The sequence below is a fragment of the Vigna unguiculata genome, chromosome 11 (assembly GCF_037176805.1).
Source record: "Vigna unguiculata cultivar grain cowpea cultivar isolate G323 ecotype 2 chromosome 11, ASM3717680v1, whole genome shotgun sequence".
NCBI classification, from domain to species: domain Eukaryota; kingdom Viridiplantae; phylum Streptophyta; class Magnoliopsida; order Fabales; family Fabaceae; genus Vigna; species Vigna unguiculata.
Window position 1 is genome coordinate 10,482,790 of NC_140802.1, and position 16,481 is coordinate 10,499,270.

At 35.1% G+C, this 16,481-nt stretch overlaps 1 protein-coding gene and 2 pseudogenes across 1 annotated transcript; all 3 read left to right on the forward strand.

The window, feature by feature from the left end:
• The first annotated feature begins 2,209 nt into the window (after nucleotides 1–2,209).
• LOC114170155 (uncharacterized) lies at nucleotides 2,210–10,337 on the forward strand (annotated as a pseudogene).
• A 427-nt stretch (nucleotides 10,338–10,764) lies between these two features.
• On the forward strand, nucleotides 10,765–11,128 carry LOC146880988 (uncharacterized). Its single transcript, XM_085668443.1, has one exon. It carries the CDS (start codon nucleotides 10,790–10,792, stop codon nucleotides 11,126–11,128), a length of 339 nt encoding a protein of 112 aa, XP_085524569.1. The 5' UTR covers nucleotides 10,765–10,789.
• Nucleotides 11,129–14,280: 3,152 nt separating this feature from the next.
• Nucleotides 14,281–14,896, forward strand: LOC146880989 (uncharacterized; annotated as a pseudogene).
• The last annotated feature ends 1,585 nt before the right edge of the window (nucleotides 14,897–16,481 follow it).

The window sequence follows — 16,481 nt, forward strand, 5'->3', positions numbered from 1 at the left end:
GTGATAAACATTTGTATTCATATTTGAGTTATATGAAAATTTGATTTTTCTCTCAAGTCTCGAGGTTCTCCTCGGAACCACCGATCTTTATCTTTGAATCTCTTATTCAAAGTGGCGGATCTTCCTCACTTATCTTGGAACCTCCTCCAAGTGGCGTGACTTCCTTCCTTTTCGAAAACCCCCAATTCGACGTCCTCCATTTTCCCCATTCGTTCTAGGGTTCATACCCATTTTTGTTCTAGACGAATTTCACCCCAAAATTCGAGACAATCCTTCATCATATGGTAATCAGAGCTCGATTGATTTGAGTCATTCGGGATTTTCGTTCTTCCATTTGTGGCGCATTTTGGGTTCTGCCGTATTTGTTCTTGTTCATCCTTCGTGCTCTTTCGTTTATTTCTCTAAAGCAAAGTTGCTAAATCGCAATCATTATTTCTTCTAAGGCATAAGCTGAAGTGAAGAGCTGATGGTGTGGTCATCTGCGTATGAGTGGTTTGAAAAACCACTGTTCTTCATTTTGTGCTTACACCCATTCAACCATTTTTTGAAATTGGATTCTCTAGCTCGAAGCTTTCTGTTTACGCATACCGGTTTCTAGGTTGGGATTGTTTTGGGCTGCGGAGTTAGCAATGCATACCAAGTGTTTGTGAAATTGATTCAGGAAGATAAATTGTGAAATTGAAGTTGGTTGTGACAAGTGCGTCAGAGATTGGCTAAGTGAGAAAGAGGCCAAGCGGTGCAAAGGAAATTCATCATGATCTTCTCGGTGCAATAGCAAGAAATTATAGTTTATACAATTGCCAACAACTTTCTGGTTTAAGCAAGGGTAGCAATCACACTAAATCTAAATTTGTTCTACTCTTGGTGTAATCAAGTAGTGGTTGTTTTAGTGCCAAATGCATTGTGTGGAAGTTTTGGCATCATCAAGCAGTGTGCACAGCAGGGCTGGAACATTTAAATTGGTTAAGCAGTGCGCTATTGGTGCAATTTTCTAGTTTCTTGGTGCAAAAGTGGATGCTTGAGGTCTGTCTTAGTTATTTGGTGCAGTAGAGACATGCTTGACATCATCAAGTGCAAGTTGGTGCAGTGAAAATTTTGTAGCAGCCTACTAAATAGGTGAATGATGCAGCAAAGTTTTCGGTGGCAACTGGAACTTTTGATGCGGTGGTGCAGTATTTTGAATTAAGTTGGTTGCTCTTCTTTGGTGCAACGTGGTGATTTAACCCATTCAGTGGCTACAAATTGATTCCATTATCTTTGAATTTGGTGCCAATATCTAGTGCAGATCGTTGTAGCCATTTTTGTTGAAATTATGGTGCAGAATTTGATTGAACAACAACAATTCAGTGTAGTTAGAATTAGGGCAACAAATTTTCTTTGTGTCCATTTGGCAGCCCTTTTTGAATTTCTAGAAGCATACAGATTGGGAATTAAAATTCTAGTGCAGTAAGTATTTGGAGTGTTGGATCTGTTTTAATTAGGTTTGTACAACAGGATATTGGCCCATGCGGTGGCAACTAAACCATTCAACACAATAGCCCCGCTTGGTTCATTTGGTGGTGGTAATTAGTGTAGTCGGTGGCAGTCTCATTTTGAATTAGAACAAGCAAACTCATTTGCGTGTGCTGTTTGGAGCGGTACAGAATTTGTCAAGGCTTGATTTGGTGCTTGATGCAGCTGCTACATGAATCATTGTTTGGCAGCAACCTGTTTATATCCCATTTGGTGCCAACCATTAAAAGAAGCATGTGCGTGTTGTGAGTTAAGTGCAAAATATGTTTGAAACGGTGAAAGTAGAGGTATTGGTGTGCAACATGGTGGAGAATTGGCGTTGAATTGCTGCCACGTTCATCCACTCAATCCTAGTGAAACATTCAATTGCCAAGTGGAGCTAAGAGTTATTATTGTTTCATCAAGTGGTTGGGATTATAACCTAGGGTTGTGATTCTTTGACAACAATTTGGCACGTTGCACTAGATGTACTATTCTCAAATGGTGCCAATATAGTACCACGAAAGAATTTTCAATCTGATATTTGCTACTACAACTTGAAGTGTTATTGTTTTTACGGTGCACTCAACCTCTCTTTCCCTTCTGCTTTAGCGTTGCTTCCTTTGTTCACATGAACCAAATAGGAGCTTGAGGTGTTGTTAATGTTAGTGTTTTGAGTGGCTGTCCTAATTACTTTGGGGAGATCTTGTTGACTAAAATGTGCATAGATGGAGGACTGGACAACACAATTGTTGAGGGTTGTTTGGGAGTGGATTCTACTGATTTGGACAACAGTCTTGAGTGTGTTTTATTGCTCTCTCCCTTTGTTTTAGGCGTGAATTGAGCTGTTTTTGGGCTGTTTTGGATGTTGTTATGACAGATATACATGGTGCCTATTGTGCTTATTTCTGGGTCAATATTCTTGTGAGTATAAGTCTCTTTTCTTGAATTTCTAGCTTTGCTTGAGTCCATTGTCTATCACTTTTCTTTTTGAGTTTAATTTTCCTTGGATTCTTGTGTTGTGGGACAATGTACCTTGGGTTAAATTGTTGGAAGTATTGCTTGTGGGAGTTTGAATTATTCACCACAATTTAGCTTGAGCACTTTGTTTCACATTTCCACGAGTAATTCTAAATACATTGTTTAGATTACTCTTGTCTTTTAAAGTGCTTTTCTCGTTGTCAGGGCTTAGTTTGTCACATATTCACTCTCTTTGGTTTAACCCTTTTTTGCTTTTGGTGCTTTTTAGTTTGTCTTTAAATTTCCTTGGTTTTGTCTTGGAGTTTTCCTTTCCTTGACCTCCTGAGTTGAGCTTAGATCTGTTACATCTTTCACTTTGATGTTGAATTCTTGATGGGTTGATTGAAGGTTCTTTGAAGAACTGAGTAGGAACTTGAGAACGAGTGAATACACTTAAAGAGTGAAACACAAGTGAAATTGAGTGTAAACACGTAAGGAGTGGTGAGACCCGTTTGATAATTTTATCCACATTACTTGTGCTAACTACTTATTGTGTTCTTTTGTTAGTTCTTGTTTCCTATCTTTAATTGCAGGAATTAGCAATTTTGAGCACTCCACAATGTTCCATACACGTTCGACCTTGTTAGAGGATATCAACTTCATTGTGTCCAGAATCATCAGGCTGAATAGCAAACTTGGGGAACTTAGAAGGGAGCACAAACATGATAGAAGATCATTGTCAAGCGACAAAACAAGTGCAATTAGGTGCACCAAGTGTGAAGGATATGGACACGAAAATTATCAATGTCCTAATTGGAACTCAAAGTACATGACTCTTCAGGAACTCCGGGATTACATTGTATACTTGAAAGAGGTGAAAATGAGTGTTAGGCAAAATCTCGAAGTCAGACGAGAGCAACAAACAAAAAGGAGCGTGAAAAGGCCAAAAGAACACTAAAGGAAATGTGGGAAAAGGCAAGACAAGAGAGAGAGTTAAAAGAGAAAAAAGAGCTAGAGATGAGAGAAAGAGAACAACAAAAGGAAGAGCTCAAAGAAAGAGTTAGAGCAAGAGTACAAATGAGACTCCAACGATTTGAGATGTTGGAAAAAGCAACATGAGTGGAAATTTTGAGAGGGAACAAAGGAAGAAAGTGCTAATAGAAATAAAAGAGAACGAGCTAAGAGAGAAAAAGAAGAAAGAGTGACAAGAAAAGGAGGAAGAAGAACAAAGAGAGAAACACGAGAAAGAGTCTCTCCTCATACCCCTGACATGCATGGTTGAGATGAATTCTTTAAAGGGGGATGATAATGCGTTAAATTGTTGTTCCCATTCACATCATGATTTTTCATTTTCGTTGGGAACACTTACTAACCCCTCCCCTTTTGTCTTAATGCATAGAGAAGAATTATACATTAAGGAGCAATGGCATAAGTAGTGGGTTGAAGAAAAGATGATAGAAAAGGCAGCAACAACATGGGCAAAACATGAACCTGACTTTAATCATCTACTTGTGTGTCCTATCATGAAAATCCTAAGGGATTTCAGGGGCACTCTTTTTTTGTTCTAATTATTAGGGGTTATTTTACATTTTGTTTCACTGTGGATAGTATAGTTGTGTTGAAACTCTTTGATGTGTTCTGCAGGTTTATCTTTGATTCTGGAGGACAATCTCCAAGCACCTTGATAATAAGAGATTAGCCTCTTCCAAGATTTCAATCTCATTATTTTTTACAACATTTTATTTCTGTCTTTAGACTATTTTGGTTTTGTGTGCTTTCAACACTTATGTTTGTGTGTTTGGTTATAGGTAACAAAGTGTTAAAATTCGAGGTCGAATTTTCTCCAACCCAGAGGCAATGATGGAGGCATGATTCAGGATTGTCATAGGGATTTCAAAGCAATTGATGGAATCATGTCCAAGACCTTCAAAGAGATCTCGGATTAGCTTCAGATCGTAGAATATGAACTCTTTTATATTTTTTTGTAATCTTTTTGTTTGGGCTTCATCGGACCTTTAGTTGTGTTGGGCCTTTTGGTGTTTCGGCCTATAGTATATAAGCCCTTGTGATAAACATTTGTATTCAGATTTGAGTTATATGAAAATTTGAGTTTTCTCTCAAGTCTCGAGGTTCTCCTCAAAACCACCGATCCTTATCTTTGAATCTCTGATTCAAAGTGGCAGATCTTCCTCATTTTCTTGGAACCTCCTCCAAGTGGCGTGAATTCCTCCCGTTCCAAAAACCCCCAAATTGACGTCCTCCATTTTCCCTCATTCGTTTTAGGGTTCATACCCATTTTCGTTCTAGTCGAATTTCACCCCAAAATCCGAGACGATCCTTCATCATATGTTGTAAGAGGTGGAGAAGACAATCTCAATTTTTTGCTTTGGTAGAGAGAGTCGTCTAGTACTGGTGCCATTTCAGGTTAGTTATTTGCATTATTTTTTAGATTGGGTGAAATTTTTTTATGTGTGTTGTTGATGTAATGAAATGTGAAGTGCTACGAGAAGAAAGCATGGTGGTGAAGAATGGAGGATCAACCATGGAAGTGGTCCTTAATGAGGTATGAAACTAAGAAGAAAATTGAGTAGGAAGATAATAGTGAATTATTGGATCCGATCCAATGAGGTGTTAAACTAATTCACTTAGCTTTTTGGAGAGGATCCAATCAATGGACGTTGGAATCGATTCACCAAAAACTTTATAGAAAGGGATCTGATCCATACACGTTGGAACATATCCATTGAGAGCTTTGTGGAAAGGGATCAGATCCATGCATATTGGAACCGATCTAATAACCATTCAGGAGAAGAGATCTGATCCCATTTGACGTTGGAATGGATATGGCCATGGAAATGTAGAGGGATCCAATCTAGTTCCTTGCAAATCTGATCCTAGTACATTGAATGTGGTCTTTATACCTTAGAACTGATTCACTTGCACGTATTTGAAAGTGCTTGTGTTATTTCCTTTGCAGGAGGTGGTTGATGATGCCATTGTCGGCAGCTTGAGGAGGTGGTCTTGCATGGGTTGACGGGTTGAGGACATCCTTGACATGTGGTTACTGACTTCACTTTCACGATTTAAATTGTAGGTGGTGTAGTTGAGTTTGTGTGGTGGTGTTGAGCTCGTACTATGTTGTAAGACTCGAACAAAATAATTATTTATTCAAAGGTGGTTTTGGGATGTAAGGTATCATTCAAATGAATAAATAAATAATTTTACTGAAGTGAAGTGTAGCATAGTTGGTTAGATCCTTGTTATGGGGTTGGTGGCCAAGGGTTCAATTCTTGATATGTACGTTTGGAGTGTTTATATGGGGAAGAGCAAAGGTTGTGTGCTGAATTTTTTTATATTTATAACAGAAAAACATTGAATGGTAAGGGGAGCTATCTATATTTTTTTTCCTTGTATATGTTGAATTACTATTCGTATTATCATGTTTAGATTAGCATAAAACATATGGATTGGTGAGTCTTGATAATTAGTATGAGCATAGTCAATGGTTGTTTTTCCTTTATTGGTCTATGATTTGGTTTTATTGTGTCAAATATGCGATGTGACGTTTCACGACAATTATAGTTCTATTTTTATTTCCATTTATATACATAGATTGAATTTTGGGTTGGTTATTATCATAGTGGATATTATATAATATACATCATTATCTAGTTGATATGTATATTTATTTGTACATTATTTGATCACTTTTTATTTTGCTTTTAAGATAAGTAATTGGTAAGGTTATCAAAAACTATGTCTAAGGTTTCGAAAATTTAAAGAATGTGTAAAAGTATATAAAATTTGGTTTGGGTTAAATATAGGTCTTGTCTCTCTTTATCTTTTTAGGAAAAAACGTGGATTATGTTTATGAACATGTTTTTTATGGGTTGTTGACATGGGTGGATGCTCAAATACTTTATTTTCTTATAGGTTGTCATAGAAGGCATGGCTGAGATGATTTTGTTTTGTGCGTTTAGTCTAAAATAGCTAATATTGCATGATATGCATATTTTATAAAGAGGTACTTTTTTATTATATGTTATATTAGTCATATTGTAAGAAATGACTTTCAAATGGTCCACTGTTATTTTATTTTTAAGCGAGGTAAGTATATATATATATATATATATATATATATATATATATATATATATATATATATATATATATATATATATGTATATATATATATACATGTACATATGTATATATATACATATACATACATATACATACATATACTTATATATATATATATATAGATAGATATGTATACATATATATACATATGTATACATATATATACATATGTATATACATATATATATATATATGTATATATATGTATATATATATATATATATATATATATATATATATATATATATATATATATATATATATATATATATATATATATATATATATGGGTTCTGTATTTTAGAGTTGAAGTAAGTGGTGTGTATCTATGCATGAAGATATTAGTATAAGGGTTCCATGATGTATACATATTTTTGGGTTCATAAGAATGACATGAGATGGTTGGTAAGCTTTGTGTATATTTTGGATGTTGGGTATGTATGAAACATGTGTCTTGTTCATGAAAAAAATGTTATTTTTCATATTTTTGCGCAATAAGGGGTGTTAGGCGCTGGCTTCCTTTTGCCAGGCGCTAAGCCTAGCGTTTTAAGGGCGTCGGGAGCTGGATTCCTACTGTCGGACGTCGGGTCTTGGGTTTCTGGGCACTAGGCACCAGGTTCTAGGTCTTGGGTGCCACCGATTTTTCTAGTCATTGTATTTTTCTTAAAACTGATTTTTCCCTATTTGTTAACCGTTGAATTGAGCTAAAATTTTGACAGCTAGTCTATAACATGTTGTTCTTCTCTTTGAATGGTATGATCTTAGTTTAGAGGTCTGTAGTTGGAGATATATGTTACACATGATTGCTTGTTTTTCATGGTTGTATGGTATTGATACTTTGGTTGTGATAAATTGTGATAGGTTTTGTTTGTAGTATACTGTATGTTTAGGCATGATGACTAATGTATGTTAATATAATGATGATGATTGTATGGTGTCAATTTGTTGCAATACATGGGATGAGGAGGCCTTGATGTGCTTGTGTGTTTATTGATCACGGATGTAGATAATCATGTGATGGTTGATTGGTGTGTGATCATGATGAGATGGTGTATACTTGGATATGAATGTAATGAAAGATATCTCTGTGTAAATTTTAATGGAGGTGCACTTCGTTAGGGCTCTTAATAAGAGTAATGCGAAGTTGTGCACTTTGTTGGGGCTCTTGATATGACTAATCAGAAGTGTGCACTTTGTAGGGGTTATGAGAGCATGTCATGCCATTGGTATTACTTGGTGGTAATATGTACGGACATGTGATGGATTGTTAACTTGGTTAAGTTTATGCATATGTTGTGATATTGTAAGGTGAGTGATATGCAGATATTATGTTGTGGAATGATGTTTTATCAAGTTAGCCCATCCTTGCTTTTGTGTGTCGTTTGTGTTTGTGCGATGATTGTATAACGTGTATGTTATACGAGAGCAAATGTTGATGCAAATGCAGTTAGAGAAGCATAGTTGTGAGCCTGATTATGAAACTCGTGAGTTAACTCGGACGAGTTTGCGATCCTAGACATGGCTTCCGAGTTAACTCAGAAGAAAACTCATTTTTGATGTAAAATCAGTTTAATCGGAAGCAGGCTCGTTTGAATCGCGCAAAATCGCGAGTTTGGAACGTGTGTGCGAGTTTGAATGGGTGAAAAAATGAAACGAAAACGACATCGCTTGGAGGTGATCTGACATGATTTTGAAACGTGATTTAGGGTTTTTGGTTTTCGATTTCTTCAGTTTCGTTTGCCCTCTAGTTGTTGTCTGTTAAGCTCTCCTCATCGCGTCTGGAGATCTTGGCCACTGTAGTCGACGTCGCGTGTGGAGGTTGCCACCGCGCTCACGTTCGCGTCACGTCATTGTTCGCATCTGTCACAGTTTGCGTTCGCGTCGCATCACTGGTCGCATCACCTCGCCGTCGTCTTGCCTCATCGTCGCATCCCTGTCTATGATAGTTGTCGTCATCATTGGCCACCATCTCGCTGTCAACCGTGGTCGTATCTCCCCTTTGTAGTGCTTCGGTCTCCGTTGTGTGATCTATCCCTCGTAACTCATCTTTACCAAGCTTGTTACTTAATAAATAGTATTATTTCTTATTTTTTTCTTAAATAATTGCAGTTTTAATTAAGCCCTTTATAGGTTTAGTTCAACTGTGATTTTTTTTATATGTTAATTTTGTAGTGAAAATTTAGACCATTACGATTGGAAATGCTTCAAATTCAGTGGATACTAATCCAATTGCATCCTCATCTATCAAGAGTAGAAGTAAAAATGCTCCGGGGAACCGGTCTGATATTGGATGGAAACACGGGTTAGATATTAATGGCAATGGTAGAAAAGTTAAATGTAACTATTGCTCAAAGATTGTGAGTGGAGGGATATTTAGATTCAAACATCATCTTGTTGGAACTAGGGAGGATTTTGAACCTTGTGCCTCTATTTCGGAAGAAATAAAAAATTTGATGATAAAGATAATTGCAGAAGTTACACATGCAACATTAAAGAGAAGAAAGTTGAATATCATTGATGAAGAAGATGTAGAAAGTGGAAGTGTTGAAGGAGGACATAGGTTGTTTGGCTTTAATGGAAAACAAATAGTTGCCAATGCTAGTAAAGGGGGAGTCCAAGCAACTATAAATCAAATGATGAAAAAAGGATTAAAAAAAAAGGTTGATGCTTAAGTGGCTGAAGTCTTTTACACTAATGTCATTCCTTTCAATATGATTAGAAATCCAGCATTTGCAAAATGTGTGAAATGATTGATAAATGTGGAGTTTGCTACAAACCACCATCTTATCATGATATTAAAGAGAAGCTCTTGAAGAATACAAGGAGGAGTGGAAGAGAACTGGTTGTACCATTATGTCTGATGGTTGGAGGGACAAAAAAAAGACGTTCTATTTGCAACTTCTTGGTGAATAGTCCTAAAGGGATGGTTTTTCTTTATTCACTTGACACCTCAGACATTTCAAAAACAACTGATAAATTATTTAAGATGTTAGATGATGTTGTTGAGTATGTTGGAGAAGAAAATATAGTTCAAGTTGTTACTGATAATTTTGTAAATTTCAAGGCAGTTGGAGATTTGTTGATGCAAAAAAGAGAACGACTATATTGGACTCCATGTGCTGCACACTGTATTGATTTGATCTTTGAAGATTTTGAAAAGAATTTGAAGGTCCATGAATTAACAATCAAGAAGGAAAGAAAGATTACCATTTACATTTATGGAAGAACAATGTTGATTTTGTTTTTGAAAAAGTTCACTAAAGGTAGAGACTTGATAAGACTAGATGTGACTAGATTTGCCACGACATATTTAACTCTTGGTTGTCTTCATGAATTGAAGGCATCATTATTGACCATGTTTAACTCCAAGGAGTGGAAGACAAGCAAATTTGGAACATCACAAGAGGGGAAAAGAATAGAACGCATGGTATTAGACAACCGATTTTGGAAGAATGTCTCCACGTGCTTGAAGGCTACTACCCCTCTCATGGTTGTCTTAAGATTGGTGGACACAGATGTAAAACCCGCAATGGGTTTCATTTATGAAGAGATAGATTATGCAAAAGAAAAGATTAGGTCCAATTTTAACAATATTAAGAAGAGGTATACTTCCAAACTTTAACTCATTAAAAGTTTAATTCCTTATATCTGAAATTTGTTTGGTATTGAATGTAGTTATGAAAAGGTTTGGAGAATAATTGATGCTTGATGGGATAGTCAACTTCATAGGCCTTTGCATGTAGCTACCTATTTTCTCATCCCCAACTTCCACTATGAACCTAACTTTAGATGTGATGATGGTGGAGAGGTTAAAGAAGGATTGTATGAGTGCATGAGAAGATTGGTGCCATATATTGCAAAAAGAAAAAGAAAAATTAATTTGCAAATTGTTGAATTTCATTTTGCTAGAGGTCTTTTTGAAATGGAAGATGCAAAGGAATGCAGAAAAGCATTAAATCTTGGTGAGTGGTGGGAGATGTTTGGGGATGCAACTCCAGAGTTGAAGAGATTTGCTATTTGAATTCTAAGCTTGACTTGTAGTTCTTCGGGTTGTTAGCGTAATTGGAGCTCATTTGAGAAGGTAATTTAAATTATTTCTAATTTATAATTTTCTTTATTAGGTTTATATCTACTAAAATTTAATATTTCATTTTAGGTTCATACAAAGAGAAGGAACTATTTACATTAGAAAAAGATGAATGATTTAGTTTATGTGATGTATAACTTGAAGTTGAAAAGTAGACAAATTCAAAAAATTGTTGCTCTACCATTTGATGACATTGAATCAGATGATGAATGGATAACTGAAAAGGAAGATGATGTTGAGATTGAGCAAGCTGAAGGTGAAATTGATATTCAAAATGTTCCCTTATATGGACCAACAATAGATCTAGCTCTAAATGCTCTTTATCTTGATAACATAAATTTTGATGCCGATGAGGATGAACATGTTTCATCAGGGGAGGATTTGGATGAAGATGATGATGATGATGGAGATGATGATATCATTACAGGATTACACATAGACATTTGATATTTGAATTTATGTTTTACAGTATTTATATGAACTTATTTATTTCAATTACTTTTAAGCTATATAATTTTATGGACTTGTTTAAATTAGGATATTATTTATATAAATTATTTTTTTCCATGTGAAGTAAACTCTTACGAGTTTACAATTTGAGTTTACTGGGCTCTCACGAGCTTATGTAAACTCTCGAGTTTGACAACCTTGGTTGTGAGGGGCTCGTTAGGAAGGCTTTTGGGAGTATTTGGAAATCAAATGGTTGTGTCTTTTGAATAAGATGTAATAATGGACTTTAGTAAAATTTTATTTCAAATTGGAAGGATTTGTAATAAGTTTCCTTTGATGACTTATATTAGTTTGGTTGATTTTAAAACGTTTCTTTTTTGTTGGAGAAATAAAGTTTTTAAAATTTTCACTTCTTAGTGATGGTATCAGAGTTATATTTTTGGAAGTATTGGCGATTTATAAATTACACGTATCTCGAAAGGGGTGTTATAGTGGTTGTTATAGGTGATGCTCAGTTGTCGTTTATAAGTAGCACATTTGCAGTTTTTGATTTGTGTTTGTTGGTGTAGGTGTTTCAACTTTGTTGTTTGGGTTGTCCTGTGGTGGTGCTCAGTTTGTAGTTCACTGATTTCAGTTTCTGTGTTGGTGTAGGTGGTGGAGCTATCTTCATTCTCAAGTCGAGGACCTGGTGGAGGTTAGTTGGTGGTTCGTGGAGGAGGCCTTTTTTATCATTTGCATTTTCTAGTATGCCTTGGTTAGTGTAGGTCTTTGAGTTATGATCAAGTGGATTTCATGGACATTGTTAAAAGTCCTCAAGAGTCATCAAAAGGTCTGTAGATTTTCAAAATTATCATATTTGTATTGTGCATTATTTTTTTGGATTGTTTCCATGTATTATTTACTTCTATGTATTGTGGCAATCACCTTTCATACATATACATGGAATTGTTTGTATTATGTGCATTATTCATAATTAGTGCTATAAACAATTTGAGAAAAACTCTCTTTAAATGTTTATGTTATTATTTTGTGCAATATTTTTTATTATTTTAGAAATTTGAATTCATTTTGTAGTCTTTTAAAACATTAAAATTTTAATGGTTGATTTTTATGAGTATGTGATAGGGTTTATATTTGTTTAAGGTAATATAGAAGGACGAAGAATTAAAACTGTCATATTTGGATGGTGATGATATAATTAATGATGTTGTGGGTGTGGACTTTAATATAGTTACATATTTACACCATCAATTACAAATGCGCACAACATTAGTCATAGTGACAATGTTATGCATTGTTGCACATGCGTTGAATATATTGAATACGTATTCAAATCATAACAATATTATTATGGAATGTGTGCCAGACAAAGACTATCGTAGAGAGTAATTGATGTCTTACGTGGTGCATACTAATCAATGTTGTGATATTATTCATACGGGACTAGAGCCATTTATTAACCTATTTAAGCAGCTAAAGGCAACTAGACTAGTGAAGGAAATCAATGATATATGGTCAATGGTGGAAGAACAAGTTGCAAAATTTCTACACATAATTGAGCATAATGTAAAGAACCGAAGTGTGCATTTTTCTTCCATCATTATGGGTCAACTGTTAGCAAACATTTCCATAATGTTTTGGATGCAATTTTGACCTTAGAGTCTGAATTTTTAATTCAGCCCTTACGATGTAAGGTTCATCCAAATTTGGCCAAAAATAGTCGAGTTTTCCCATACTTTAAGGTAAAAGTAAAATGACTTGCTTATAAAATTTCTCACAAAAACATGTACAAATTCATCCTTCATTGATAGTTGTCATTTATATCAAATAGGATTATCTAGGGGCCATAGATGGAACTCATGTATGAGTAAGGGTCTACAGATCTTATGCTCCTAGGTTCTGAGGGAGAAAGGATTGGCCAACTCAAAATTTGTTTGTTGTTTGTGATTTCGATATGAAATTCACATATGTTTTAGTTGGTTTGGAAGGGACAACATCCGATTCAATAATTTTGAAATATGCTATAGTACAAGATGATCCCTTGCTCATACCTGAAGGTTATTGACTTACTTTTTATTTATTTTTACTGATAAGTCATATATGAACAATGATGTAGGAAAGTACTATTAGGGGGATGTTGGATTTATGCTGAAAAGAGCAATATTGACTCTATATTAAGGTGTAAGATAATACCTTAATGATTTCACATAAAGAGGTCCACAAAATCCATACGATCTGTTTAGCCATTTTCATTCATCACTAAGAATGTGATTGAAAGAACATTCAATGTTTCAGAAAAAGATTCCTCATTATAGCAAGTGGAAGTGAACCTCATTATGGTTTAGAGACAATGACAGACATTGTTGCATCCTACATAACTTCCTACTCAACTTGGACAATGATGAATCGCTAATTGATGAGGTTGATAGGGAGTTGATCGAAGAGCAGGTGGAAACTAATGCTGCTCAATTTTGTGAAGATGATTACAAGATTGGTTGTGATTTTAGGGATGATTTAACAAAACAAATGTGGCTAGATTATGAGAACTCTTAAATTGATGTACTTAATTGACTTGTTTGACTATGCTATCTTTAATGAAAAAGTTTGTCATTTATATCAAATGCTTTAATGTTATGCCCTCAAGTTTTTGGGATTAGGTAAAATCATGAACAAGGGAAAGAGTGTTGCCACAGATTCCTCTATCGGGCCCCGAGAATTTATGAAATGGACAGAGGAGATGGATGAAAGACTTTTAAATGTGATGATCGAAGGAGCTCGAATGGGGAACAAGGTGGGGGAAATTTGAACAACTCAAGCATATACTAATATCGTTACTAATCTTCACCAATTGGGGTTTGTTGGAGTAAGAAAAATAACATAAAAAATAGGCAAAAGGTTTTGAAGGAAAAATGGCACAAACTTCATGAGTTGTTCAATTCACTTAGTGGATTTGGATGGAGTTCATTATCCAAACGATTCGAGGCTGAGATGAAGTTTGGGAAGACCTAAAAAGGGTAAATAAGCACGAACCATGTCTTTACTACCAATGTGAATGCCAAATTATTTGTTGACATATACGTTCACTTACATTTCAAGCTAAGCCAATTGTGGCTAAATGGAAGGTTATTAACATTAGACACTATGATTTGATGGAGGAGTTATGGGCGGCTGATAAAGCTACTGGTGGTGGAGTGAGAACAGCACGCCAAGCACGTCGTCAACCTAGCAAGCACGCTTGGAGGTTGATCTCAATGATCAAATTGAGTACATACTTGATGCCCCTACCATTGAAGGGACTTATTACCAACCTCCACAATCATCGCCACATATGGATGAGTACAGTCCTAGCCCAACTCAATTAGTTAACATCACGTGGCTCAAAAAGAAAAACCCCTATGGTGGATGTGATGAACTTAGTTTGATAAGCTTAGTAAAAAGCTAGACAACTTCATGGATGTAATGGGATAGAGGAACTCTCAGTTCAAGAAAATATCATCCATAGTGGAGCAATAAGTGGTTGCTATTGTGGAGCGCAATGATATTCTCAATAAGCAAGTGGGGATGATGCGTCGCAAGGCAACATTCCAATACACCGAAAGTGATATATGGGAAATGCTTATCGGCATGAATATATAGGAAGATAATCTTACGAACTAGTGTTATGATTTCCTATGCACAAACCCCATGGCCACCAAAAGGTTAACGGGCATGCCTATCAATCATCGCTAGAATAAGGTATTTAACATGATGATGGGGAGTGGTTAACCTCCATGTGAAATTAGGAATTCTATATTGGTTTAGACTATGTTATCATGTTGTATGTTATCTTGTACTACTTCATTTTGGATTATGTCATGATATACTATTTCAAGTTGGACTAAAATTATCATGTACTATGTTATGATGTTCTACTTCCTGTTGGACTATGTTATCACATGCTATTTATGGTTGCCTTTTAAATATATATATATATATATATATATATATATATATATATATATATATATATATATATATATATATATATATATAGATAGATAAATAAATATGTAAGGACGATAAGTAATACAATAAGTAATTAACTAAGATGGGTGGTTGAATTGTCATCATTTTGTCAAATCACAAAATTTTTCACATTTTGAAAATAGTTTTCCTCGTTCTTGTGCAACAAGCTCACACACTTGTCCACTAAAGGTATTAGCTAGTGAGTATTTCGTCCAACAATTACATGGTTCACTCAACGTCCAGTTTCCTTTTGAACTCTTTGGATTTTCATTCAACAAGGAAACTAATATGCCTAACAATAAGTCTTGGAACAAAAGCCGCACAAAATTTGTCCATCAAATGCACATCTTAGGATTTTAACAAAACATTTTTCGCTCAATTACATTACCACTCACCCAACAACTCAAACTACTGGGAGTTAAATCCACTAAGCTCGCCCAATGGGTCTAACTCACCCTATGGGTGTATTGAATGAAGTTCTCTCTGAAGTTTGGAATTTTCACTTTCACTCAACGGGTGGATGACTCATCGATGAGTACTTCGTCTACTCAACATGGGAGAATTGATAAGTACATTAGGGGGTATTATTGATTTCTACATAGATTTTCTCTCTTAAACCTTTTAAAACATGTCATTTAATTCTAAAATCAATTCTCATGAGCCAAATAATTCCAAACTCATTCATATTATCGTCTAAAACTTTCTTTTCACAATTGCAAAACACTATATCAGTTGACTCCTTTGGTTTATTAATGTGTTTCTACTCATTTTCTATGCTTAAATAAATGACTTGATATTTAAAATTTTACCTACAATATAACTACTAGACTTAGCTGATGTAATACAAGAATCTAAACTTTCTTAACTTCTCAAAAATCTCATATACAACAAATCTTTGATAGAAAAACAACCAACACACACACACATCTTTAGTTTCATCATATTGTGCACAACCAACAACATACAACATCATCGTATCTCTTCTCAAATGTAAAAGTCATTCAATAATGAAGCAACCAAAATCATAATATTAAATAACAATTTACCAACAAGCACTCTCACAGTTGTTCTACTCTATACGAAGAAAAACTCCATATCAACGATTTGATCACATCCTAAAGATCATTGACTTGCATAGACTCATCTTGAACCTGAAAGAGTCACATGCAACCAACAATTCACCTACATGCAAACATACCATTAAATGACTCTAAAGAAAAGAGTATAAGATCATCTTACTTTGATTCAATCTCTAATCAGTTGGATGATAGCCTTCCAGACTAGGATTCCTAGGATGCTCTCAAATCTTCAAATGAATGAGCAACTTGATCAAAATTCGAAAGAG

Coding starts and splice junctions, on each gene's coding strand:
- LOC146880988 (XM_085668443.1), top strand. CDS start 10,790: ATGAATGATTTAGTTTATGTGATGTATAACTTGAAGTTGAAAAGTAGA.